General features: G+C 47.2%; 1 protein-coding gene across 5 annotated transcripts in view; it reads left to right on the top strand.

Annotated features, from left to right (window-relative positions):
* Positions 1-21,919, top strand: part of LOC144178495 (beta-1,3-galactosyltransferase 1-like) — a 93,755-nt gene that overhangs the window by 47,174 nt on the left and 24,662 nt on the right. For 2 of the 5 annotated variants that reach the window (XM_077706397.1, XM_077706396.1), the window contains exons 2-3: positions 16,025-16,173; positions 17,209-17,265. The exons of 2 other annotated variants lie outside the window; for them this stretch is intronic. In XM_077706397.1, the coding sequence (XP_077562523.1) occupies positions 17,224-17,265 (42 nt within the window). In that variant the 5' untranslated portion in view covers positions 16,025-16,173; positions 17,209-17,223. Of the gene's footprint in view, positions 1-16,024; positions 16,174-17,202; positions 17,295-21,919 lie in introns of those variants that run through there. One more of the 5 variants, XM_077706400.1, reaches the window with a different exon arrangement.

Below are 21,919 nucleotides of genomic sequence, written 5' to 3'. Positions count from 1 at the left end.
CACGTGCTTCCGGTTTACTAACAGCGTCCTCGATAAACACGCACCGGTGTTGCCCCCAAAACCGGCGCGGTGCACAGTGCCCGACGACGGTGCGTACCGGCACGGAGCGTTGATCGAGGACAAACGGGGCGGTTCTACCCAGGCGCCATCTCTTAATCTAAGAAATCAACTCATAAAAACGTTCACAAGTAACAATACAGCACTGTAATGAGACCCAGCGCTATTTGAAAGTGGTATTTATTGAAGGCCAATGATTATATGTACGCACAACTTAAATCCGTCACACATGCGGAACAACGTACCGTCACCGCTTCCACTAAATAGCTACATACAAGCTGCTTCTAATCTTCGTTTGAGCCATAATGCGAGTGCCTGTTTTGTTACGCCCTTCCGTTACAGCAAAACAAGTAGGTCTTCATCGTCTAGGCACTCCGGTAACAGTTCATGATAATTCGATCGAACGAAACGAATGTCAATCCCCAACTTTCTGGCAATGCATGCAGCCGTCTTTGAAGTACACAAAGTTCGCGTCCTCATTTACAATCACCGGCCGTTGTTACCGCCCGTTAGGAGACTGTCGCATCGTTGCCCGATGAATTCACAAGCACGCCATCCTTGTCAGCAACAATACACAGCTCCGTCCGCCTTGACACGAGTGCGGCGATGCGCCGTCGCTGCAGCAGACGGCGGAGGAAGCTCCTTCGCCGGCATCGTCCGCGATGCACGCCGGCGCACCGTCGACTCTCTCGGTGCGCGGCGGTGCAACCAAAAATTGCCCCGCGACGGTGCACCCCGGTTTATCGAGGACGGACGGTGCACACCGGTGCGGTTTATCGAGGATGAAAAGGCGCACCGGTGTGCCCCGGTGTGCACCGGTGCGGTTAATCGAGGATGCTATAAGCGGTTGTGTGTGCTGTCGTCATTTTGACGTTTCGTGACGTTTACGGGCACCAGTTCTAAAGTTTGCCTTATAATTCTCTTTACTGAAAGCGCATAATTCTTGGCCGGCAATGAAAAACTAGACCAAATGCACCGGACATGACAACGTAAGCCTGTCTTTGCTATTCAACAACAATACTGCTTGTAATACACACCCTCTCTGTGATTGGCTGAGAAGGCGTGACGTAATTTAAACAGTTGGCGCGAACGTTACGTCACACATTGGAAACTTCAGCCTGCGTAAAAGTGACGTAAGGTTACGTAACAGCTTGAAAATGGCGGCTGTTTTTGTCGCAAAATACGAGCAAAATAGGGCAAAAACTTGCCCCGGCTTTCGGCGCCGCGAAATGTCCGGCAATTCGCAGCAGGCGCAGATTCGCATGACGCGCGGTTTGAAGCATGTTGTCTATAAAGAAATAATAGTTTCGACTGTTTCCAAGTCAGCAATCACGGAGGATACAAATCACGTGCCGTAGTTTGCTTTTATGTTTGGCAATAAAATAAAAATTATTTGTTTGGCGTAACCGCAACATAAGAGGGCAGTACGAGCCTCTCCACGACAAAGAGAACCCAACGCATGGCATTTGTCCATACACCTCCAAGTAAGCTGCTGGGTCACATGATCGAACTCAAGAAAAAAATAACAAAGAAAAGTGACTCTTTTGTTTATTACAGCTCTGATTGAAGTCGAGCTTGACGAATGAATGAATCGGCGACATCGGCGCGCTCCGCGGTTATCAGGGGTAGCGCTTTGCTACTCTTATGTGTCACACAAGCGATAGTCGCCGCCGTCTTTTTAAGTGCGAATGCACTTTATAAGCGACCCCAAACCATCCACCGCCGGCGGCGGCGGCGGCGTCCGCAGTGCTCCTCTATATTTAAAAAAGAAACAGCATCCGGCGCCAGGTTTCGATCCGAGGACTTTGCGGCCGCAGCGCGACGCTCTACCGACCAAGCCACGGACGCGACGCTGATATCAGTGTTAGTGACGCGCCTTATATCTTTAACGCATTCAAACTACGTCGTCAGCGGCGTGCGTTGGCGACTCAGCGGCGTTATAGCGGCTTGATAACTGCGTGGTGTACACGTGATACTACAAACCCGATGGAAGAGATGGAAGAGAAGGCGGCGAGGCGGTGGGCTGCGGGGGCCGAGCGCAAGCGCCGCAAGCGGGCCGACAACCGTGCATTCGCACTTTCACATTCTCCCCCTCGGGGAAATGCGGGGGAATTTTTTTATATCTTTCTTGCACAATATTTGATACCTTGATTGCGATCTTTATGAGTGAATCGTCAAATTACACTGCATGTCGTCATAGCTATAGGTGCAGCACGTCACTGATTGCTTACGTCGTGCTTGCGCAAAAAAAACATGGCGAAGTTGCCGGCAATTTGTGCAGTCGAGAATAGGGCCCCTGGTTAAAGATTGGGGCGGCTGTATACCTTGTAAATGTTTTCCGACATCTTTGATTAGCGCCACAAAAAAAAAAAAAAAGACGTGATTCAGCGAGAGGGACAAACACATTGCGTTCTCTGCGGAAAACGGCACTGAAAAGGAGGAAAGCAAAACGCGCGTGTGTTTCACTCGCTCTGTTTTGACGCCCGCGGAAAGGTGGGAATGCGTGGGCCCATTTTGTTAATGGTGAATACGTCTACGGCGGAATTCCCTGGGCTCGGCTGCTACACGGCACGCCTGGTCGTCGCGCGTTTTGATGGCGGTGGTGCATCACTGGGAGCTCGTACGGCGAGCTGATCGCGCAGCGCTTGCCCTTGTCATTCAAGGGACAAGATATTTTTCTTGTGAGCACGAAGCCGTTATTTACCGTCTCTTGAGATTGTGCGGCATTTTCCGCGAAGGTGAAATTACCCTTTTAGCGGCTCAGGCGCTAAAAGGGTAAAGGTGACAGTTTTCCTGGTCGAGGCCAAAAAAAAGAAAAAGACGGTCTTGTAATGAGACTTCCGCATACGTCAAAGGTTCCCACATGGCCTAGATTCATTCGTAGCCCTGCCATTCTGGTCACATGTAGCCTCGGCGCGTAAAGCAGAAAATGTTAACCTTAAAGGCGACATACAAGTAAACTTTGCGTACGAAGTTTGGCGAGCGCTAAAACCTTAATAACGACAACAACAGAATGTCGCATGGCTTAGCGCATTAATATTCCGACTACGTTAAACCCGGCCAACGAAAAAAGGTGTAGAGTCGGCGCTCAGTGGCGTGTCTCAGCACTTCCCTTATTTTTTATTTTTAGTTGTTCCGAGCACATATGTATCCTCCGCATATTGCATGAAAGAAACGATAAGAAAGGGCGCGCGGGTAGTAAGGTGTTGCGACTAATAAAAACGAACTGCTCAGGCTGTGTAACGTATCCGAATGTTTTTTTTTTTTTTTAACGCGCTAGCGTTATTAGGCTCATTTTTCAATTTTCCCGTGTCTGCTAGCCGTCCGCTATCAGCCATGCTCATCAAGCGTCCGCGGAAATGCGTCACCGCTGCCATCCGGAAGCTACGACTGGGGCAGGCAGGACGACCTGAATCTGGAATACGCGCAGCACCAAGTGATATGTGGAAAGAAGGACAATGATAGTACCGCCGAGACGAAAGAACAGATACATGAAACAGCAAGTGCCGCGCGTGCGCAGTGACGTCTGTTCTACGTTCTGTGTTCAATAAAACGCTCGCAAGCCGTCGCCAACCGTGTCCGCAACTGACGCCATCGCCGCAAAGCGGCTGTCCCATCGCAACTATAGCCGGCACAAACATGGTGTCACCTAACTACAGATGGGGGCAGGAGTTTATCGCCAGTGTCTGAAAAACCAAGGGAGGTCTAGATTATGAGCAGAAACGAACTAAAATGTCGTGAAAAATGAAACCAAGTTTATAGCGTCTAATTACGCAATTTTTAATTTCCTTTTCAAATTTTCCGCGGTTCAGTCACAACCGAAATGTGTGTGGGGCAAGCGAGTCATGGCACCAGGCGGTTAAAAAAAAACAAAAAAAATGCACCCAGAAAATTTTAGAATGTCGCCACCAAAAACACTCATGGAAGACTTCTCGGCATGGCCCTACTAGAAGCGGCAGAGCCGTTCTCAGGATCGCCAAAATACAGAAAATTTTTAACAAATTGTGCAACATTGTAAAACGCTTAACTAGGGAGCAGCACGAGTGAAAGAGGAAACGATAGCGCATGTTGGCACTGATTATGGGCAGCCTGCTGCGCAGCGAACTTACTCTCACCAAAGAAAACCAAATAAACGCCTTCATCGGGACAGATATAAGGCAGTCCTCAACTTACCTGTTTTCACGGTCGCCGAAAAGGTCCTCAAATTGCGTCTTACAACGCCTTTGAAGACATCGGGGAAGCCACTCTCCTAGTGCAAAGGAAGCGGCTGGTAAATAAAATTGTAACGGGTAATTGTATCTAAGAGTACCCCCCCCCCCCCCCCCCCCCCCCCCTTCGTGGAGATGACAGTGGACTTCATGATAGACATGTCACCGATCCAGCGACTACCCATAAAAACCCTTCCCAGCCGAAATCATTGGATCCGAACCAGCGCAGAGACAGGCGAGAAGCCAGGATTCCATACCCTCAATTAAATTACCAAAACGGTGCAAATACAGTATACACCGATGCCGGAACGTTCCAAAGTACTGAGGCAAAAATAGTCGCAACGGAATACCGCGGCGATCCTCGTGACTGCATGACCCTCCCCCTCACACAGGAACGGAAGAAGCGGAAATTGGGCCCGTCCTTTCGGCAATACAGGTAGCGAAACTATGAAATAAAAGCACAAACATCATTGAGACTCTAATCACAGCATTTCAAACATCAATACAGATAGAATACCTAAGCGCTTCCGGAAGATTCTCCCACGTACAATGAAGCAAGTCGAAAGGACATGTACACCCGTATGCGCGATGGTCTGGAAGGGATTGAGGGTGCTGACCAAGAAGCACGCGAACTCACTTGCTGTGCTTCTTGAGGCAACGATTGCCTCATCTCCCTCCCTGAAAAAACATGGTGAATCTGTCTTCTTTCTCAACCTAGAGCACGATCTTTCGCGAAATGAGGAATTGCAAGCCCTGCGCGGAAAACAAACCATATATATATATATATATATATATATATATATATATATATATATATATATATATATATATATATATATAAAGTAAGAAACCTCGGTAACAGCAATAGCGGAGGGTTTATTTCGACGTTTCGACTTCGAGACAAGTCTTCTACAGGAATGATGGCTTCGGTCGTTTCGGAAGAGAGCATATATGTCGAAAGTGGAAAGCGGGTTTACGAATGGCCAACGATACCACACACAAACATACGTGAACAACACAAACACGAAGCGGGAATCTTCCTTATTGGAAGAATGAACAAAAAATGAACAACGAAGAGAGAGACGCCAAGATAGTTGGAGAGAAAAAAAAGAAAAAAAAGGAAGAAAGGGAGATGAAAGAGCACTGAACATGAATTCGTGTGGTGGCGGAAACGCGAAAAGCTCAACAGCGTCCGAAAGTGGGGTTGTAGAACAAAGGAGAGAAGGCAGTATATCTTCCGCCGCTAGCCGTCACTATGCTAACGCCCAGACGCTCCGAGGGATCGCGTTTCCGTTGATTGAAAGCGAGTGTCCCGCCATATGTTCGGAAAGTGCAAACAAGGCATTTTACAGCCCGTTTATGGGCCCGTTCCCGGAGCTGAGACAATTAAAGGACGTTTTGTGTTCGTGCAGAAGGAAACGGTCCGCCACCATTCCACCGTTCCCTCGCCGGACGGACGCCTTCCGAGAACGGGGCGCTAGGCCGAGTTTTCAGGTCTTTGTTAAGAGCTGCCACTTTGCAGTTCAGCGACAACCCGTGCGTCGTCGGTGTCTCCCCTCCGCTGAGTGGGGGATGGGACGGAAAACAGCCAAACCAGAACGCAAGCTGCTCAACGGGATGGGGGGGGGGGGGGGGGGGGGGGGGAACGGAGAAAATAAACCCCGATGGTTCGGTAGCCGGGCTTAGAAGACGACTGTAGGTGCAAGGGAGGGAAAAATAGATTTGCAAGCAGTCAAAAATGTAACCAGTCCGCGGGGGCGAATAGTGATAACAGCGGCAAAGATATGTGCGCTCGAGTAATAACGCAGACCCCAAAATTGTATTGCTTATCTTCCGGGTTATGCGCCATATCCAAACGTTTAAATCCACCAACCAATTTTCGAACACGTGTTTTGGGGAGAAGGTAAACAGAAGTTATTGCTGAAACAGCACCGACACTAAGCAACATTACTTAATTGTAAGATTGTGACGGAGATTTAGAAAAAGTTTCCAAAGTTATAACACAAGATTATAAAAGAGAGAATTAGGAAGAAAAAAAAAAGGATAGGAGTGAACACGAAGAGCGGAAAAGGAGAGAAGGAATAAAAATGAAAACAAAAACGGAAAGACATCAGCAATGTGGGAAAAATCCACTGAACAAACGCTCACGTGCATGTGATTTCGAGAGTCCGGTTCCGGCTACACCCACAGCGCCACTCATACGGTTAGGTAGATGACAATGTTTTAATCGCTGCAAGTGTGCCTGGGTCCTCATTTATACCTTTTTTGATTGTATTGAATCGGTATATGAGGTATGATTCACGTTGTTCTCGTTCCCGGTTTGACCTGAACCCCGTCTCTAAGAGCGTGACGCTTAGTTTATCGAAAGAATGATCTGGAAGGCTGAGGTGTCTGGAGAGAGGCAGGGTCGGGCGCGTTTTGGCGTGCGCTTTGTGATTATTGAACCGGAGCCTGAAAGAGGTCCCTGTCTGCCCTATATATTGCATTCGACACACATTGCATTCAATCAAATAAATCACATTGGAAGTGTCGCACGTCATGTTCCCGCGAATTTTTAAAGAGTACTCTGAGTTGGAGCTTTGAGCAATGCCTGTCTGTTGCATTGCCTTGCAGACAAGGCACCGCGGTTTCAGGCATGGCCGGCATTCATTATGCGCGGACAATGAATTTGTCCTTGCGTTCACGAGTGTGTCTTTGAGGTTCCGGGATCGTCGGTAGACGACGCCTGGAACGGACGGAAACGCCCGTTTGAGGCGTTCACTTTGTTCCAGAATGTTGTAGTGCCGCTTCAAGATGTTTTTTACGTTAGGAAAGTTGGTGCTGTACGTTAAGCATAGGTCTGTTCGTTGTAAGTCGCGTTGTGGGGGACGGTTCGCAATTAGGTCCACGCGGTTGAGTGCTTCGGCCTTTTTTATGGCGTCATCAGTTACACGCGCTGGGTACCCCTGCCCCTCCAGCATGGTTTTTAAATTTTTGGCGTTGGTAGTGAAATCTTCCGATTTTGAGCAGATTCGTTTGAAACGGTGGGCCTGGCTATAAGGAATGCTATTCTTACAGTGACGTGGGTGATCGCTTTGGTAATGTAGATATTGCTGGCGATCTGTTGGCTTCCGATACAGCTTTGTCGTGAGTTCACCGTCTTCAATTGTCACGGTCACATCCAGGAAGTTTATGCTCTATTGAGAGTAGGTGTGAGTAAAATTGATGTTCGGGTGTGCAGAATTGTAACAGTCGATGAAGTGGAGGAGCTCATCCTCGTTGTAGGTCCAAATAAAAAAGATATCGTCAATGTACCTTTTGTACAGGAGGGGTTTTAAGTGGGATTCAGACAGGAATGTGGCCTCTAACTTCCCCATAAACAGATTGGCGTAGCTTGGTGCCATCTTGGTTCCCATGGCGGTTCCACTAACTTGCCGAAAGTACTCATTGTTGAATTCAAATGAATTTAGTTCTAAGACGAGGGCCGCTAACCTCGCAACTACATGGCAGTCTGGGGTATCTGGCTGTTTATGGAGCGCATACATGCTGGTTAGTGCGGCTATCCCTTCGTCATGGGGGATGTTAGTGTAAAGGGAAGATACGTCAAGGGTTACTAGTTACGAGTCCTTTGGTACACGAAGATCCGAAATAGCTTTGAGGAAATCCGTGGTGTCTTTTATGTACGAGTCCAGGACGCTGGGAATGTGCCTTATTAGTTTGTCCACAAACCCCGATATGGGTTCGGTGATTGTGCCAATGCCGGATATGATTGGGCGCCCTGGGTTGCCAGTTTTATGGATCTTAGGAAGCATGTAAAATCGGCCCGGACGGGGTTGCACTGGTCGCATTAAACTGTGCTCACTGGAGGTTATTTTTCCCCCGTCCAAGAGATCTTTTAATACCGAAGTTACGATTTTGGTGTGCTCAATCGTGGGGTCCTCCGCAAGGCGCTCATAAAAGTTTGAATCATCAAGTTGCCGGTGCCCTTCTCGAATGTAATCCACAGTATTCATGATTACAATCGCTCCTCCTTTATCGGCAGGCTTAATTGTTATGTCAGTTCTATTTTTCAAACCCTTCAAGCACGCTTTTTCAGACTTTGTTAAATTTTGACGTTTACCTTTGTGAATTTCATATTCCCGCATGACATCTTTTTGCACAGCGGCGATGTACAGATTCAGGCACTCGTCACGTTGAGTGCTTGGCGTCCAATCCCTGTTTGGGCGTGTCTGCGCATCTTGAACGTTAGGAGGCTTATCTAAAAAGTATTCTCTTAGTCTTAAATTTCTTGCAAAGTTATCTAGGTCTTGAAGTAACTGGAATTCATTAAAGCAGCCGGTTGTGGGGCAGAAGTTCAGCCCCTTCGAGAGTAGTTTTGTTTCATCAGGTGACAGGGCAGTACTAGATAAGTTTACGATAGCGGTGCCGCGTGGTTCTGTAGTAGGTTGGTTATTCACTATGCAAGAAAGTGGTTGAGGGTCGGGGCTATAGTTGAAAGGCGAAATTTTAGGCAAAGTAGGGTTGGGAACTCTATCTCGTCTTAGTTTGCGAATTTTTGTGTCTATGAGGTCACGATGTTTAGCTTTTTCGAACTCCACTAAGGAGTTTATTTCGTCTGGTGACAGGGGCCCGTTGGAGCGGATAAGAGCTATCGTTTGGGCAGTTAGCTGTTTCACCTGTTTTTCGCTATGATTGATGGCAATTTTTACAAGTTCGAGAGAAGCACTTGAGAGAACGTTCTGCCATGCTAGTCGGTCGTGATGATCAAGGTTCGTTATGGAAGGCGCGTGAGAGAGCGTGATACCTTTAGGGGTTACTCCAGCTTTTAGGTACACTTGAAGCGTTGATTTATGAAGATCATGTCTAATTCGTTTGTCAGAAAGTTTTCTTATTTTTAGGAATGTGGCGCTGTGGAATGTAGGCACAGAACCGGACTCACCATTTACATATCAGTCGGTCCTAATGCGGGGAGCGGGTGTGGGCGGCTGGCGTAGGTTATCGGTCGTCAATATCGAGCGGCGTTGTTGCACAGGTGTTCCGGGCGTCATGCTCTGGGCGATTGTCGGAAACTCCACGTCGATGTTTTCAGCCAGAACTCCGGGAAAGGGCACTTGAACCGTATATATATATATATATATATATATATATATATATATATATATATATATATATATATATATATATATATATATATATATATATATATATATATATATATATATATATATATATATATATAAGTCGGAGTGGCGCTGGCTACCACCCCAAAGCGCAGGAAACAAAAACACCTGAACATAAATACCCCAGAAAGTGGAGGCTAAAGTAGCCCCGCCGGTAGCGTAGTGGTCATCGCACCAGACCGGTATTCTGGAGGTCGTGGGGTCGGATCCCACCTGGCGGGCATTTTTTCTCCACTTTCTTATTTTCCAAATTCTTTATCTTGACCTACTACATCCTCCCCTTTGCTTTCCGAGGTTTTCTTGACTGCCAATTCTTATTTCTGTCTTATTTCAACGAGCCCCTCATTTCCAATTCTGATTCGCTATATAATATATATATATATATATATATATATATATATATATATATATATATATATATATATATATATATATCGGCAGTCTACAACGCCAAAGGAGGCATAGGGGTGTTGTTAGGATTTTTTTTACTACGGTTAGTGCAGTTAACATTTTTAAATTTTTAAATAAACGTAAGAAAGAAAGAAAGAAAAACACGCGCCCAGAGTGGGGACCGAACCCACGCCCCCACTCTGGGCGCGTGTTTTTCTTTCTTTCTTTCTTACGTTTATTTAAAAATGTTAACTGCACTAACCGCAGTAAAAAAAAATCCTAACAACACCCCTATGCCTCCTTTGGCGTTGTAGACTGCCGACCTATCTTTCTGTATTTTCTCAACGAGTTCCTCATTTCCTAACTATATATATATATATATATATATATATATATATATATATATATATATATATATATATATATATATATATATAGGAGCGAAGATGTTTGGTAGGAAACATCCGACGTTTACTCTAAACTGTGTAGATGCGGAAAGTATGCACCCTGTTTCGCGCCCCTTAGCTATGTCCGAGGGTATGCTCATTGGAGCACAACTCAGGAATTACTTATTCCACTTGTCTAGAGAAGTGGGGAGCCGCTCTTACTATCTTGTAACCTCAAGGTCAGCTTGAGCTGATTGAGAGGGCATGGAACAAGCTGCTGCATCCGGGGCTTGCTGAAACGTACCAACACCACGCACCCGCAACCTTTTACGCCCACAGCTAGCTTAAGCCACACAAGCGTAGATGGCGTCTGTCTTTCCTGTGCCTCGGCGGTTTTAAGCCATTGAAGCTAGTCTTGCTGTCTTGACTGAGCTTCGGTGTTGGAAAAGGTTTATGGCAAATTCAGGAAGCCCGTTCCGAAACGATCCCTGGTCGCCGAAGTAGCGCTATCGCGTCGTACATCTTAAGGCTATGTTCAGACTACCGACGCAAAAGCCATATCGTGATCTATGGACGTAAAAAATAACGACGTGTCACCCAGTTCCGTTGGCTTATACGCACAATGACGTAATTCTTTAGAGTTATTAAGGCAGTTGCGGCAATGGTCTAAACCCGGCCTAAGAACTAAACGTATATTTCACTGCAACTTTCTTGCCTCTCCGGGATCTCTCAGCGCCATTTTAAAAATGTCAGAATACTTCAACCAACGGATTCGAGCGAACAGCCTTCGGCCCAAGGCGGCCTAAATTATTGTGTAGCCGTCCACTTGGGCGCGCCCTTATAAGGCAGGAATAGGTCTGGGCGTCCAATTTCGTTTTCCCGTGAATACTTGTTACCTCAGCCTGGAAGAGCTACAGGATAAAGGAAGATATGGCAAAACCAGTAGCAACTGTCGTTACAATCTTCATCGCTGGGTAATGCGCTTAACGCGAAGCCGTAGTGCCTCAAGGGGAAATTGTAGTTTTTAGCATGTGAAACAGTAAATGTTAGTGCTTTCCACGAGGATAAATTCGCTCTGGGACGAACTAACACCCAGGTTTAGCTCTTCGTACGTGTTTCGAGTAGTAGTGAACAGTTAACTTTAGTTTGTAGCTATTGGTGTAGATAATTCACACTTTTTCCGTTCTTTCGCCGTGGAGGCCCGATCATGCATCTTTCACAGCGCCACGGTTGTAACAAGGCCGTGAGGAACGAAAGAAGTAGTGGTCGTAAGGCACTGTCCCTTCTCCTTGTAACGTGATTTCTTGTTCTTTCTTTCTTTCTTTCTTTCTTTCTTTCTTTCTTTCTTTCTTTCTTTCTTTCTTTCTTTCTTTTTCTGAATGGTGACAAGCAAACAGTGACCAACCAATTCGTCCACACGGGGGCGTTCAGCCGATAATCGCATTATAACAAACCTTCGCAAAATATTTGGCTCACCTTACGTATTTCCTGGCGGTTCAGAATCACGCATCTGAATTTTCTTCGGAGGAACGTCGGTGCCGTCAAAAACGACCGTGTCAAAACGGAAACGTGGGTCTCTTTCTTTCTTTTTTTCTTTCTTTCTTTCTTTCTCTGAATGGTGACAAGCAAACAGTGACCTACCAATTCGTCCACACGGGGGCGTTCAGCCGATAATAATCGCATTATAACAAACTTTGGCAAAATATTTGGCTCACATTACGTATTTCCTGGCGGTTCAGAATCACGTATCTGAATTTTCTTCAGAAGAACGTCGGTGCCGTCAAAAACGAGCGTCTCAAAACGGAAACGCGGGTCTCATTATTTCTTTCTTCCTTTCTTTGTTTCTTTCTTTGTTTCTTTTTCTTTCTTTCTTTCTTTCTTTCTTTCTTTCTTTCTTTCTTTCTTTCTTTCTTTCTTTCTTCGAATGGTGACAAGCAGACAGTGACCAACCAATTCGTTCACACGAGGGCGTTCAGTCGGTAATCTCATCATAACATTCAAACTTTCGCAAAAAAATTGCCTTTCATTACGTATGTCCTCAGGGTTTAAAATCAGAGGACCGAATTTTATTCAGCGGAACGTCGGTGCCGTCGGAAGCGAGTGTGTCACAACGGAAACGCGGGTCTCATTAATGTGTGTCAGCCGCGGGGGCCGCCCAGGAGCGACAACTTATTATAGCCAGTCCCGCTCGATACGAAGGTACAGAGCGCAGCCTCTGGCGGAGCGAAACAAACCGGGGCGGACCCGGGCTGGTTTATTGCCAGACCGTGGCATGGCCATTCGCGCCAGGGAACAAAACCGTCCTTGTCGTTACGCTTAATGGTTGCGTGCCACGGCGAGCTTAATCTTTGCGCTTCTTTTTTGATACTCCCAAGCGGAGGAGAAATGAGGGGGAAAGAAGTAAAAACGGGAGAGCTCGCGAAGCGTGGTAGCGGTGCGTATTGAGCTGGCGAGCGTCACGCGACACTGACCCTACTCTCGGAACGGAAACGCCACACTAAGAATAGAGCGGGACCGCTATTGCTTCCTCTACCTCTGGAGAGCCCTTTTTTAACGTGGCGTAGACCGAAAAGTTAGCTGTAAATGACATTTTAGCCGTACCAACCACCTATCCTATTCTGTCAGTGTAGGTAGAATACTAAACGTGCCATTAACTTGTTAAGAAAAAGTACAATGTATTCGACGTGTACAAATGCAAGCCATCATCAACTGCGCTAAGTAAATGTAGCCGGTGCTACGGAGCAGGTACAATTTCTAGAGATTCGGTCATCAAAAAACAGTTAATTCCGGCTTTTCCGGGCTCCACCGCCTGGATGCTCTTTATAACCGTAGCCTAGAGTACCCTAGTGTACCCTAGGGTAGTGTGAACCACAAAAATGCACACCTACACCACCCGTTTTCCTGCATGACCGTCAATGTCAAATAACGAGTGGTACCCCGGCCCTGAAGAAAATCTCGTAGTTATTATGAGAATTTCCCCACACAATAAGTTGTGCTCACTCAAACAAGAAATAGGTCTCATCATTCTTCTCCAACTTTTGAATTAGAACGGGTTTTGATGGGGGGCTCGCCTCTCGGTCGGGGTAAAATTAAGCAGAAAACGCGTTTGTAACCTGTTTGTAACTTGTTACCTGCTGTAATGTAACCTGGCGACCTGAACGACCTATCTTTCTGCGGGCCCAACTTTCCGCATTTTCCTCCCTCTTCTCGGAACGTATGGCGGGAATCCAGCCGCCGAAGCAAGATAAACACAACCAAGAGAACGCGACGGCATCGCAGCTTCTGCGAGCATAAATCTCGAGCGTAATTGCTCCTACCGGACAGCCTCGACGTCGTCTCCAGTCCTTCGTTCCTCTCCAGACAGAGTGTCTGGTATCGCAAGGCAGCCCTGCCGGCTCGGCTCGGATATATAGCGAGCCACGGGGCATCTCTAATAACAAGACACGTACAATGGTCTATGTGTCAGCGAGGGGAAGCATGTCATAAGATAGCTTCCCTTTCGCAAAGTGCACGACTGCGCCGGACAGAACTTGCCGCTTGTATGACAAAACGTGTCCCTTGCTCGGCATATTCAGTGGGAGTTCGTTGTATGATGGCCTCGCAGAAGACCCAGGCATGTATCCAGTATAAATAAACTAAGCCTTACATATCGGCATGAGTAACGTTATCGATAAATCGAGCACGCAGGAAAAAAAAAAAAAGAAACGGAACTGTTTTCATCGAGTGCTGCCACGGCCGGTAGAAACAACTCGGCAAATAGCCGGCGCAAAGGTTGTATTCGGTGAATTTAAGACAAAACGCAAGTACTTAATCGATTAACGTGGTGCGTGTTATTTAGGGCCGCGCTTGTCGTCGTTGCTCGCTCGCCGGACCCAAGTGGAGCCACACGGCGTTCCGTCGTAGTGGCTGTCGCCGCGGCGCAACTCAGAGGCTTCTAAAGCCAAGCGGTTTTGTAGTCATAAGCGTTCAAAACTCGTGAACAGCTGGCGCTTGTCATACATCTCCCCGTTGTTTAGTGCAAAGAAAACTGCAGGTGCATTTGAGGCAAAATATACGTCATTAACCTGCAGCGCCCGCGTTCATTTAGTTCGCTCGTTGGGTTTGTTTTTACGATAGTAAGCGAAAAAAAGTGGCAGTGCAACGCCGGCACGTGCGGGAGGAGAAGCAAGCACACATACACAAAAAAAAAAAAAGCACTCCCGCTGGTGCAGTTTCAGGCAGGGGGCGCGCGAGCACCTCGAAGGCGGGAAATTTGAATTGCGTTGGGTGGTAGCAGTGAACGGATAACGGTGCTACAGACCATTATGGCGAACCACTGCTCTCAAATTCCCACAGCTTTCAATTGAGTGGAATGGCTTTAATTTTTTTACGGTTTCTGCGCTAGCACGTTGGCTGTAGACAGGGATCATTTGGACGGCACTTTTTGTTATTATACAGCCGTGCGTAGAGGCCTGGCTCGCTTTTGACTGTTGCACCGTAGGGTGCGCCCAGCACGGCGCGTTATCGGTGAAGCACTCTGCGCTCTTCCCAACTGGAGCAGGGGTCATTTTCCTGCGTTTTATTAACGCGACGCCCGTCCTATGGAACTCTTCGCAGTCGCGGGAATTTAAGAGCCGGCTTTCTCGCTCAGTACCGCATTTAACTAAAACAAATTATGGCATTCAACGCGCAGAAAGTACACCTAGGCTATGAGCCGCGCCGTAGTGGAGGGCTCCGGATCAATTTTGACCACCTGGGGATCTTTAACAAATTGCGCCGATATCTCGACACACGGGCGTTATCGCTTTTGACCTCCACCAGAAAAGCAGCCACCACGCTGGGGAATCGAACCCGCATCCTTAGGCTATGCAGCGCAACGCCTTAGCCACTGAGCCACCGTGGTGGGTAGTTCATTTAATACTTTCGCTTTAATAATGACTCCGTAACATTCAAATGATTTCTTTTGAGCCTCGTCAACGTTCCACTCAGTCTGGGTTGTTTCCTCTGCTGGCTGACCTGCCCGCTAACGTCGAGCGCTCACTGGGTACATAACAACGCCCATCGAGGTGAAGTGGCGATAAAAGGAAAAGGAATCTCGGAGGGTTGTTTCTTTTTTTTTTTTGTGATAGCTGCAATGAACGGTACGCCAAACGTTCTCTGTTTGTCGCGTCTTTGCTTTGTTCTCGCCAAGATACCGAATCGAAACCTTAGATACGGTAACAAGAGAGGCCTCAAGAGCCTTGAACGCAAAGCTGCTCGCTTCAGAGCTGTACTCATCCAGGACCAAATTTCTGTCAACGACGTTGCTGTCTGCCCTTAGAGTCACCTCCAACTGCCGTCGCGACCCAACTATTTCATGGCGGCACGTACGAGTATCTCCTTCTTTCGACAGCTCTACCCAGTTGTAGCAAATTTACTCTCGCGGGTGTCTTCTTTACTTCTATCTCTCTTCTATCCGTCCCTTCATGTTTTGCTGGCGCTCTCGTATATTCAGTTGCATTATTATTGTTATTAATCCCATTTTTCAGCTGATGTGTTCACGATGAAGCGAAATTACTGGCGTAAAAATTGCTATCGCCCACCGTCGTTTGCAGCCGGCAGTCGTTTTATTTCTATTCTTCGCCACAAAATTATTTTTGGGCACAACAGTTTGCGCCTTCACTTTTTCCTCGTCGCCGCGGAACCGTCAAAACATTTTCCTCTAGCCGCCACCTGCCGTAATGCGATTCCGGGGCTGCCCCTTTTGTTTTGTAAAGCCGCTCAACGCATACGTCCAGCTGTTATCTGACGGCTGGAGATAGTCGTCCGTGAGGCACGTGGTCACTGCGTCTGTGTTGCTTTGCAGGGTTTGGCCGATGGACGGTGAACGGGCCATTCGCAGCTCAGTCCGCACCCGTAGTCAAACAGTGCCAGTCCGTGCGATGCGCCGTGCTTCGCGCGCGACCGCCATCTGTGTGTCGGATTTCGTAAGCGTCGCAGGCCGTACCGTCCGGACAACGCCGCCTGTATAAACAATGCCTAACGCGTGAGCGAAAAATGGCCAAACAGCCACTCTCCTGTTGCTCTCTCCTACCCTTCCCCGCTCCGTAGCCTTCCAGCGTGCTTTCGTGTCCGCCAGCCAGCGCCGCTTCTCGGAAACTATGCAAAATAGTGGAAAGTTTGTTTAGCGTTCCCGAGGCGGCGCTCCTACGCCTTCTTGTTTTTCACCATGCCTGTCTGTCTTGGTCTGTCACTGATAAAACTTCCTTTGTCACGAAGCAAAATCCCTTGCGCTGCCGCAGGCTGATGCCGGCTTTGCGCGCTTATCTACTCGGATCACAGGCCCTGAAATTTTCTGAGTGGGGCATCCCACCTCTATCCCCTCCGCATTTAGGTATTGTTCTGACCCCGCTGTTCGCACTCCGCATCGGTACGCACTTCTAAAATTGAGGACGTACTGTAGAAGCGCCAGGACAGCGTGCCGGATCCCAGCTGCTTATCCTTTTGTTTCCTATAATTTTCTGAAGTTTACAAGCACGTGATATTATTGGAAAGTAATCGTAGAAGTGAGCGCCTGAACAAAAAACGTGCACGCAATTTTTTCTTATCTAAATACTCCAGAAAGAAAAATATCAGTAAAATAATGGCTGCCCCATCCGAAAATATCCTTTTTCTGTTAGCTATATGTCTACCCGACAATCAGTATGTTCTTACACTATTTCAGTCCGCCTCCGTCTTTATCTTTGGAAAAATTCAGCAAGTATGGAGCGAGCAACACGTTGAACGAGATCCCCAGTGCGCCACAGAACTAGCGCCCCGTCGTGGCTAAGATGTAAGCGAAACGGCCCTTGAAGCCCAACAGGCAATCTGACAGACACACGTCGTAGAAGTGGGTGCAGCGTTCGCGACTCGCGAGCAGTGACGTAAGGCGAGATGTCCGCCGGCACGCGCCACATAGCGGATCAGTGCCTGAACTAAGCGTTCCTACCCTTCCCATTGAAAAGCGCGCGACGCGTCAGGCAATGTTAATACAGGCGGCGTTGGTCCGGAGCAAGATCGTTAAGGATGGTCGGCGGCGAAAGCATTAAGGGAGCACTGGAGCAGACGGTAAGGCGCCCACTTCGGAATGCGGACAGGTTCGTAGATAGGAATGCGAATGATAAGCATTTGCTGTTGTAAACGATGGTGCGCGTAGTGTGGGCGCGTGGTCGTTTGGGAACGGGGTTTGTGGATATTTGAGGTAGACGCGAATAAAAGTGATTACGTGGCAACAGAGCGGTTAAGAACCAATTAGCGGTGAACGTAATTGCTCGTGTTAGACTGCGAAGTGTTGCAATTGAATTGCTTGTGCGTTCTTAATTTACGTTTGTACCCGCCGCGGTGGCTCAGTGGCTAAGGCGTTGCGCTGCTGAGCACGAGGTCGCGGGTTCGATTCCCGGCCGCGGCGGCCGCTTTTCTGATGGAGGCGAAAAGCAAAAACGCCCGTGTGTACGAGATTTCGGCGCACGATAAAGATCCCCAGGTGGTCAAAATTAATCCGGAGCCCTCCACTACGGCGCGCCTCATCGCCTGCGTTGCGTCGGCGCGTTAAACCCCACAATCAATCAAATTAATTTACGTTTGTGAAAACACACATGTGCTTGATATATATAATGTAAGTAAAGACAGACGAACGTGAAAAACATTTAACAGATGAGTGAGTGAAGACTTTGTTAAGACGAGCTTCAGGCGCTGATGGTTGGGCGCCCGCCCGGTGGGGGGTCTCCTCTAGTCCGGAAAGCCCTGGTCCGTGCTGGCTGCCCTGGCCATCTCCACCAGGCTACGCTTGATTGACAAGTCGGAGCTGGGTGGCTGGCCCGCCCACTGCTCGTACGTTGGGTGAGGATTGGGGGTAAGGGATGGGGTTTTCTGCCCCTACCTCCGATTCCGTGTGGTAGAGGGTGCCAAGTTGGGAACAGAAATTACAGGTAGTAGAGTAGAGGGTGAAGGCGAGTGGCGCAAGGATAGGAATGTGTTTGAAGTCTGCGAAAGGTAGTCGCCTCGGCTGTGGTTAAATGGGGATGATTTGCTTTTGACGTTTCGGGAGAAACGTAAGTATAGAATTTCATTTGTTAATTTTTTTTTTCACGTGGCTGTGCGGTATTTATTATGTTTTCGCGCTCTTCGTGAGCTTTATTTGTTCAGAAAAAAGGTTCCTGGCTATAAAGTTAATAATACGGTTGAGTAGTCACAGACTCTCAGCGAAAAACATATTTATTCCAACGTTTCGAGAATAAATATTGATGATTGTAGGGTATAACGCGCCGACGCAACGCTGGTGATGAGGCGCGCCGTAGTGGAGGGCTCCGGATTAATTTTGACCACCTGGGGATTTTTAACGTGCGTTGAAATATCGTACACACGGGCGTTTTTGCTTTTCGCCTCCATCAGAAAAGCGACCGCCGCGGCCGGGAATCGAACCCGCGACCTAGTGCTCAGCAGCGCAACGCCTTAGCCACTGAGCCACCGCGGCGGGTTTCGGGAATAAATATTATGTTTTTCGCTGTGACTACTGAATCGTATGTATGTATGTATGTATGTATGTATGTATGTATGTATGTATGTATGTATGTATGTATGTATATGTATGTATGTATGTATGTATGTATGTATGTATGTATGTATGTATGTATGTACAATTTGAACGGCACCAGCATTTTTGTCGGAACTGAACTAGAAAAGGAAATACCGGTTACCGATCCACGACGAAGCAGCTCAGCCACCCTTAGTTGATAACGATCGCTTAATATCATTCGGCGAGTTTCTCTTCCACGAAAGATAAGCTTCGTAGCGTCCCACGTACTTTTCCCCCTCAGAGCAATCACAACACTACCAGCGCTCTGTACGTAGTCTCAACATGGGGAAAGGTATCCGCACCAATCTTGCACCGATTAGTGGCTGCTAGTCGCGCATGCAGAGCGAACGGCACAGCGGGACACACTTTCGGCATCCTGCAGGTGATGTGAACGTCGACTTCGACCTTCCTTCGCTGCTACTGTATATGAGCAATCGGGCCGCAAGATTGCTGCACTGCGCAACGGCGAGGGCTAAACCCTAAACGTGCCTTCCTGTTGAATTTCATAATTTGCTTAGAAAGGTCACCCTCCTCAAAAGTTCACATACGTGACTAGTGTTATCCGAAGAAGTGGTTCTGTGGCTAAGCCCGTGGCAGGAATGCATATTAGGGGCGAAGCCCCTTATGGGCCGGGGCTGTTGGCGTCTCCCGTCGTCTTCGTAATCGTCGTTGTAATCGTCGTCTCATGTAGTCACGGTACTAAAACACCGGGAATCTCGTTTACGCCTCGCGCTAGAACGTAACGCGTACGAAAAGAAAAAAAAACACCGGGACACTCGTTTACGCCTCGCGCTAGAGAGCTTCGTGCTTCAAAGACGCGAGACTTTTACGGCAAAGCTGTATACCTCTACCCCGGAATGGTTTCATCTCCGTTGGCAAAAACGCCAAGGCGCCAAGAATATACTTATACACTGCATGCTTCGCCCCTCCCTGCAGGTTTCACGTTGGTGGAGATGGCCCGGAATTTTTTTCGGTCACCAACTCTGGCGACCGTGTTTCGGACGTAGGCGGTAAACGAAAACGCCTATGTGTTGATACACCCATGTCGTCATAATCTTTCTGCTACCCTGCATGGTACGGTACGCCAGATAGTACAGCCAAAGCTCCGGAGCATCAATCGGTCTGATTTATTCTGTTTTGTTTTCTTTTTTGACAAGTGTGCTCATATGGGGATATCAAGAAAGGCCCATCTCGTGGTTTAAAATTATTCCGCGTAGAGTCCATACAAAATAATCTCTGCTCTTTCTCGCTGCCTTCAGCCATCGAATAAGCACAAAACAATACAGTAGATGTTTCCCTAAACGTCGCTTCTTTTGTCTAACCTTGCACATAACCAAATGTGTCATCACTGCAAGGGCAGCGAGCGCAGCGGAGCTTAGTATAATCGTTAGTTTCTCAGGACGCGTAGAGCGGACAAGTTTGTACCGGGAATTTCTTGTCTCGCGTTTACGTCAGGAGTTTGTGGCAAACCACTAAAGTATGCCATAGCAATACAGGTAGCTAGGTGATATGTGTTGCTTTGTAGCTACACTACACAAATTATGCAACATATTCTAAGGCCTGTGATAAAGAACAACTTTGGCTTCGATTCATCAATGTTTGAAAAAAACTATACAAAATGGCCTTTTCATCTTACCTGCAAGACAGTGAATTTTTCAGAATGAACCATTTTTTTTTTGTACATAACTATAACTATCACGAAAAATGAAAAAGGACAGATGAATGATACTAAAGAAACTGAACTCCCTATATAGGAAGTTTGATTTCTTTAGTATTATTTCCACTTGTAAATAAGCTAGTTAAAAAATGCCGAAATTTAGGGTCCTGTATTCCCACTTCTAAAAAAGCTATATAGCTTTTTTAGAACTGGGAATACAGGACCCTACGTTTCGGCATTTTTTGGAGATGTGTCATGTTTGTAAGTTTTTTTAGAAACGATTTCTCCTGCAAATCAAAATTAAATAACTTAGCACATTTACAGGGATGCAAACAGTCTACAGAAAGACACATGCGGCGTTAGACGCAACGGTGCGTTTTGCAGCGGTAAATGTTTTGAATTTCCAGCGATTCATCCAACGTGCCTGTGACCCGAGCCGGCTTTGGGATTGATTTTTTTTACTGGGGAATTTTTCTCTTCAAACAAACTTGTAATATCTAATTCCGTGTGAAAAAGAAGCTAGATGTAAAATTTTCGCGCAAATGAAAAATATCGACCACACACCCTGCCAACCACTCGTGAAAACACCGCACACTAGAGCCCGGGACGACATGAGAGCTTGGCAAGTAAGTGCCCGGTGAATCGTCACTACTTCATCCGTTTTCTCTAATATCTGCCCCAATTGTTTAAAGGTGTATTTTGAAATTGCACCACTGTTAATTGCGAAGAAGAAGCATTTAAAATTCTTGCTTGTATTGGGTTTTACCGTCGCTTTAAACTGATAAATTTCGCTGATAATTAAACCCATGGAACCGGTTCGGTACGGGATTTAGTCGAACCGGAACTGAACAGGAACGAAATGAATTCATCCGAACCGGAACCGAAACAGATCCAGTATTTTTTCTCGGTTCGACACCCTGATGTCGATATACAGTCGAACACACTTATAACGATCCAAATAGTATAACGATCCATCGGTTATAACGACCATATTTCGGTGCACTTACGACTTTACTCTGCGACCCATTGAAAGTGCGTCCAGATATAGAACGTTTTTCATAGCGTCCTACTTTTACAACAAGACTTCCGGAACGGTTACGGTAAAAATACTGCGCATACGAAGTGAAAAAAAAAATCAGAACAGTCCTTAAAGCGTGAAAGAGGTGGCGTGCTGGTGCGTTCACCGCTTCAGTTCAATCGCGACGAAGATATCCAAGGTCGGTGAGCACAGCCGCAGATATCGGACGCCGCAACCGAGGTCACTCACTTTCCAGGCATTTCTTCAGAGGCAGTATAGCAGTGAGGAACAAAAAAAAAAAAAGGAGAGAGAGCATTAAGTCTGGCGGTCAACCAGCGAAAGCATAGCTTTTTATATCCGCACTACGTATCAACTGCCGATCAAGCGTTGCTATCGTTGGTGTCGATCTCCACGCCACCCGCGTGGACGCGAACGCAGCACCGCGCGCTGCAAAAAGCAACGGCGGTTACTT

Source organism: Haemaphysalis longicornis, unplaced genomic scaffold, assembly GCF_048455015.1.
Source record: "Haemaphysalis longicornis isolate Haplotype H1 unplaced genomic scaffold, Haemaphysalis longicornis Haplotype H1 scaffold_4, whole genome shotgun sequence".
NCBI classification, from domain to species: Eukaryota; Metazoa; Arthropoda; class Arachnida; order Ixodida; family Ixodidae; genus Haemaphysalis; species Haemaphysalis longicornis.
The sequence above is the reverse complement of the archived record's forward strand: the minus strand, read 5'-3'. Positions and strand labels throughout refer to the sequence as shown.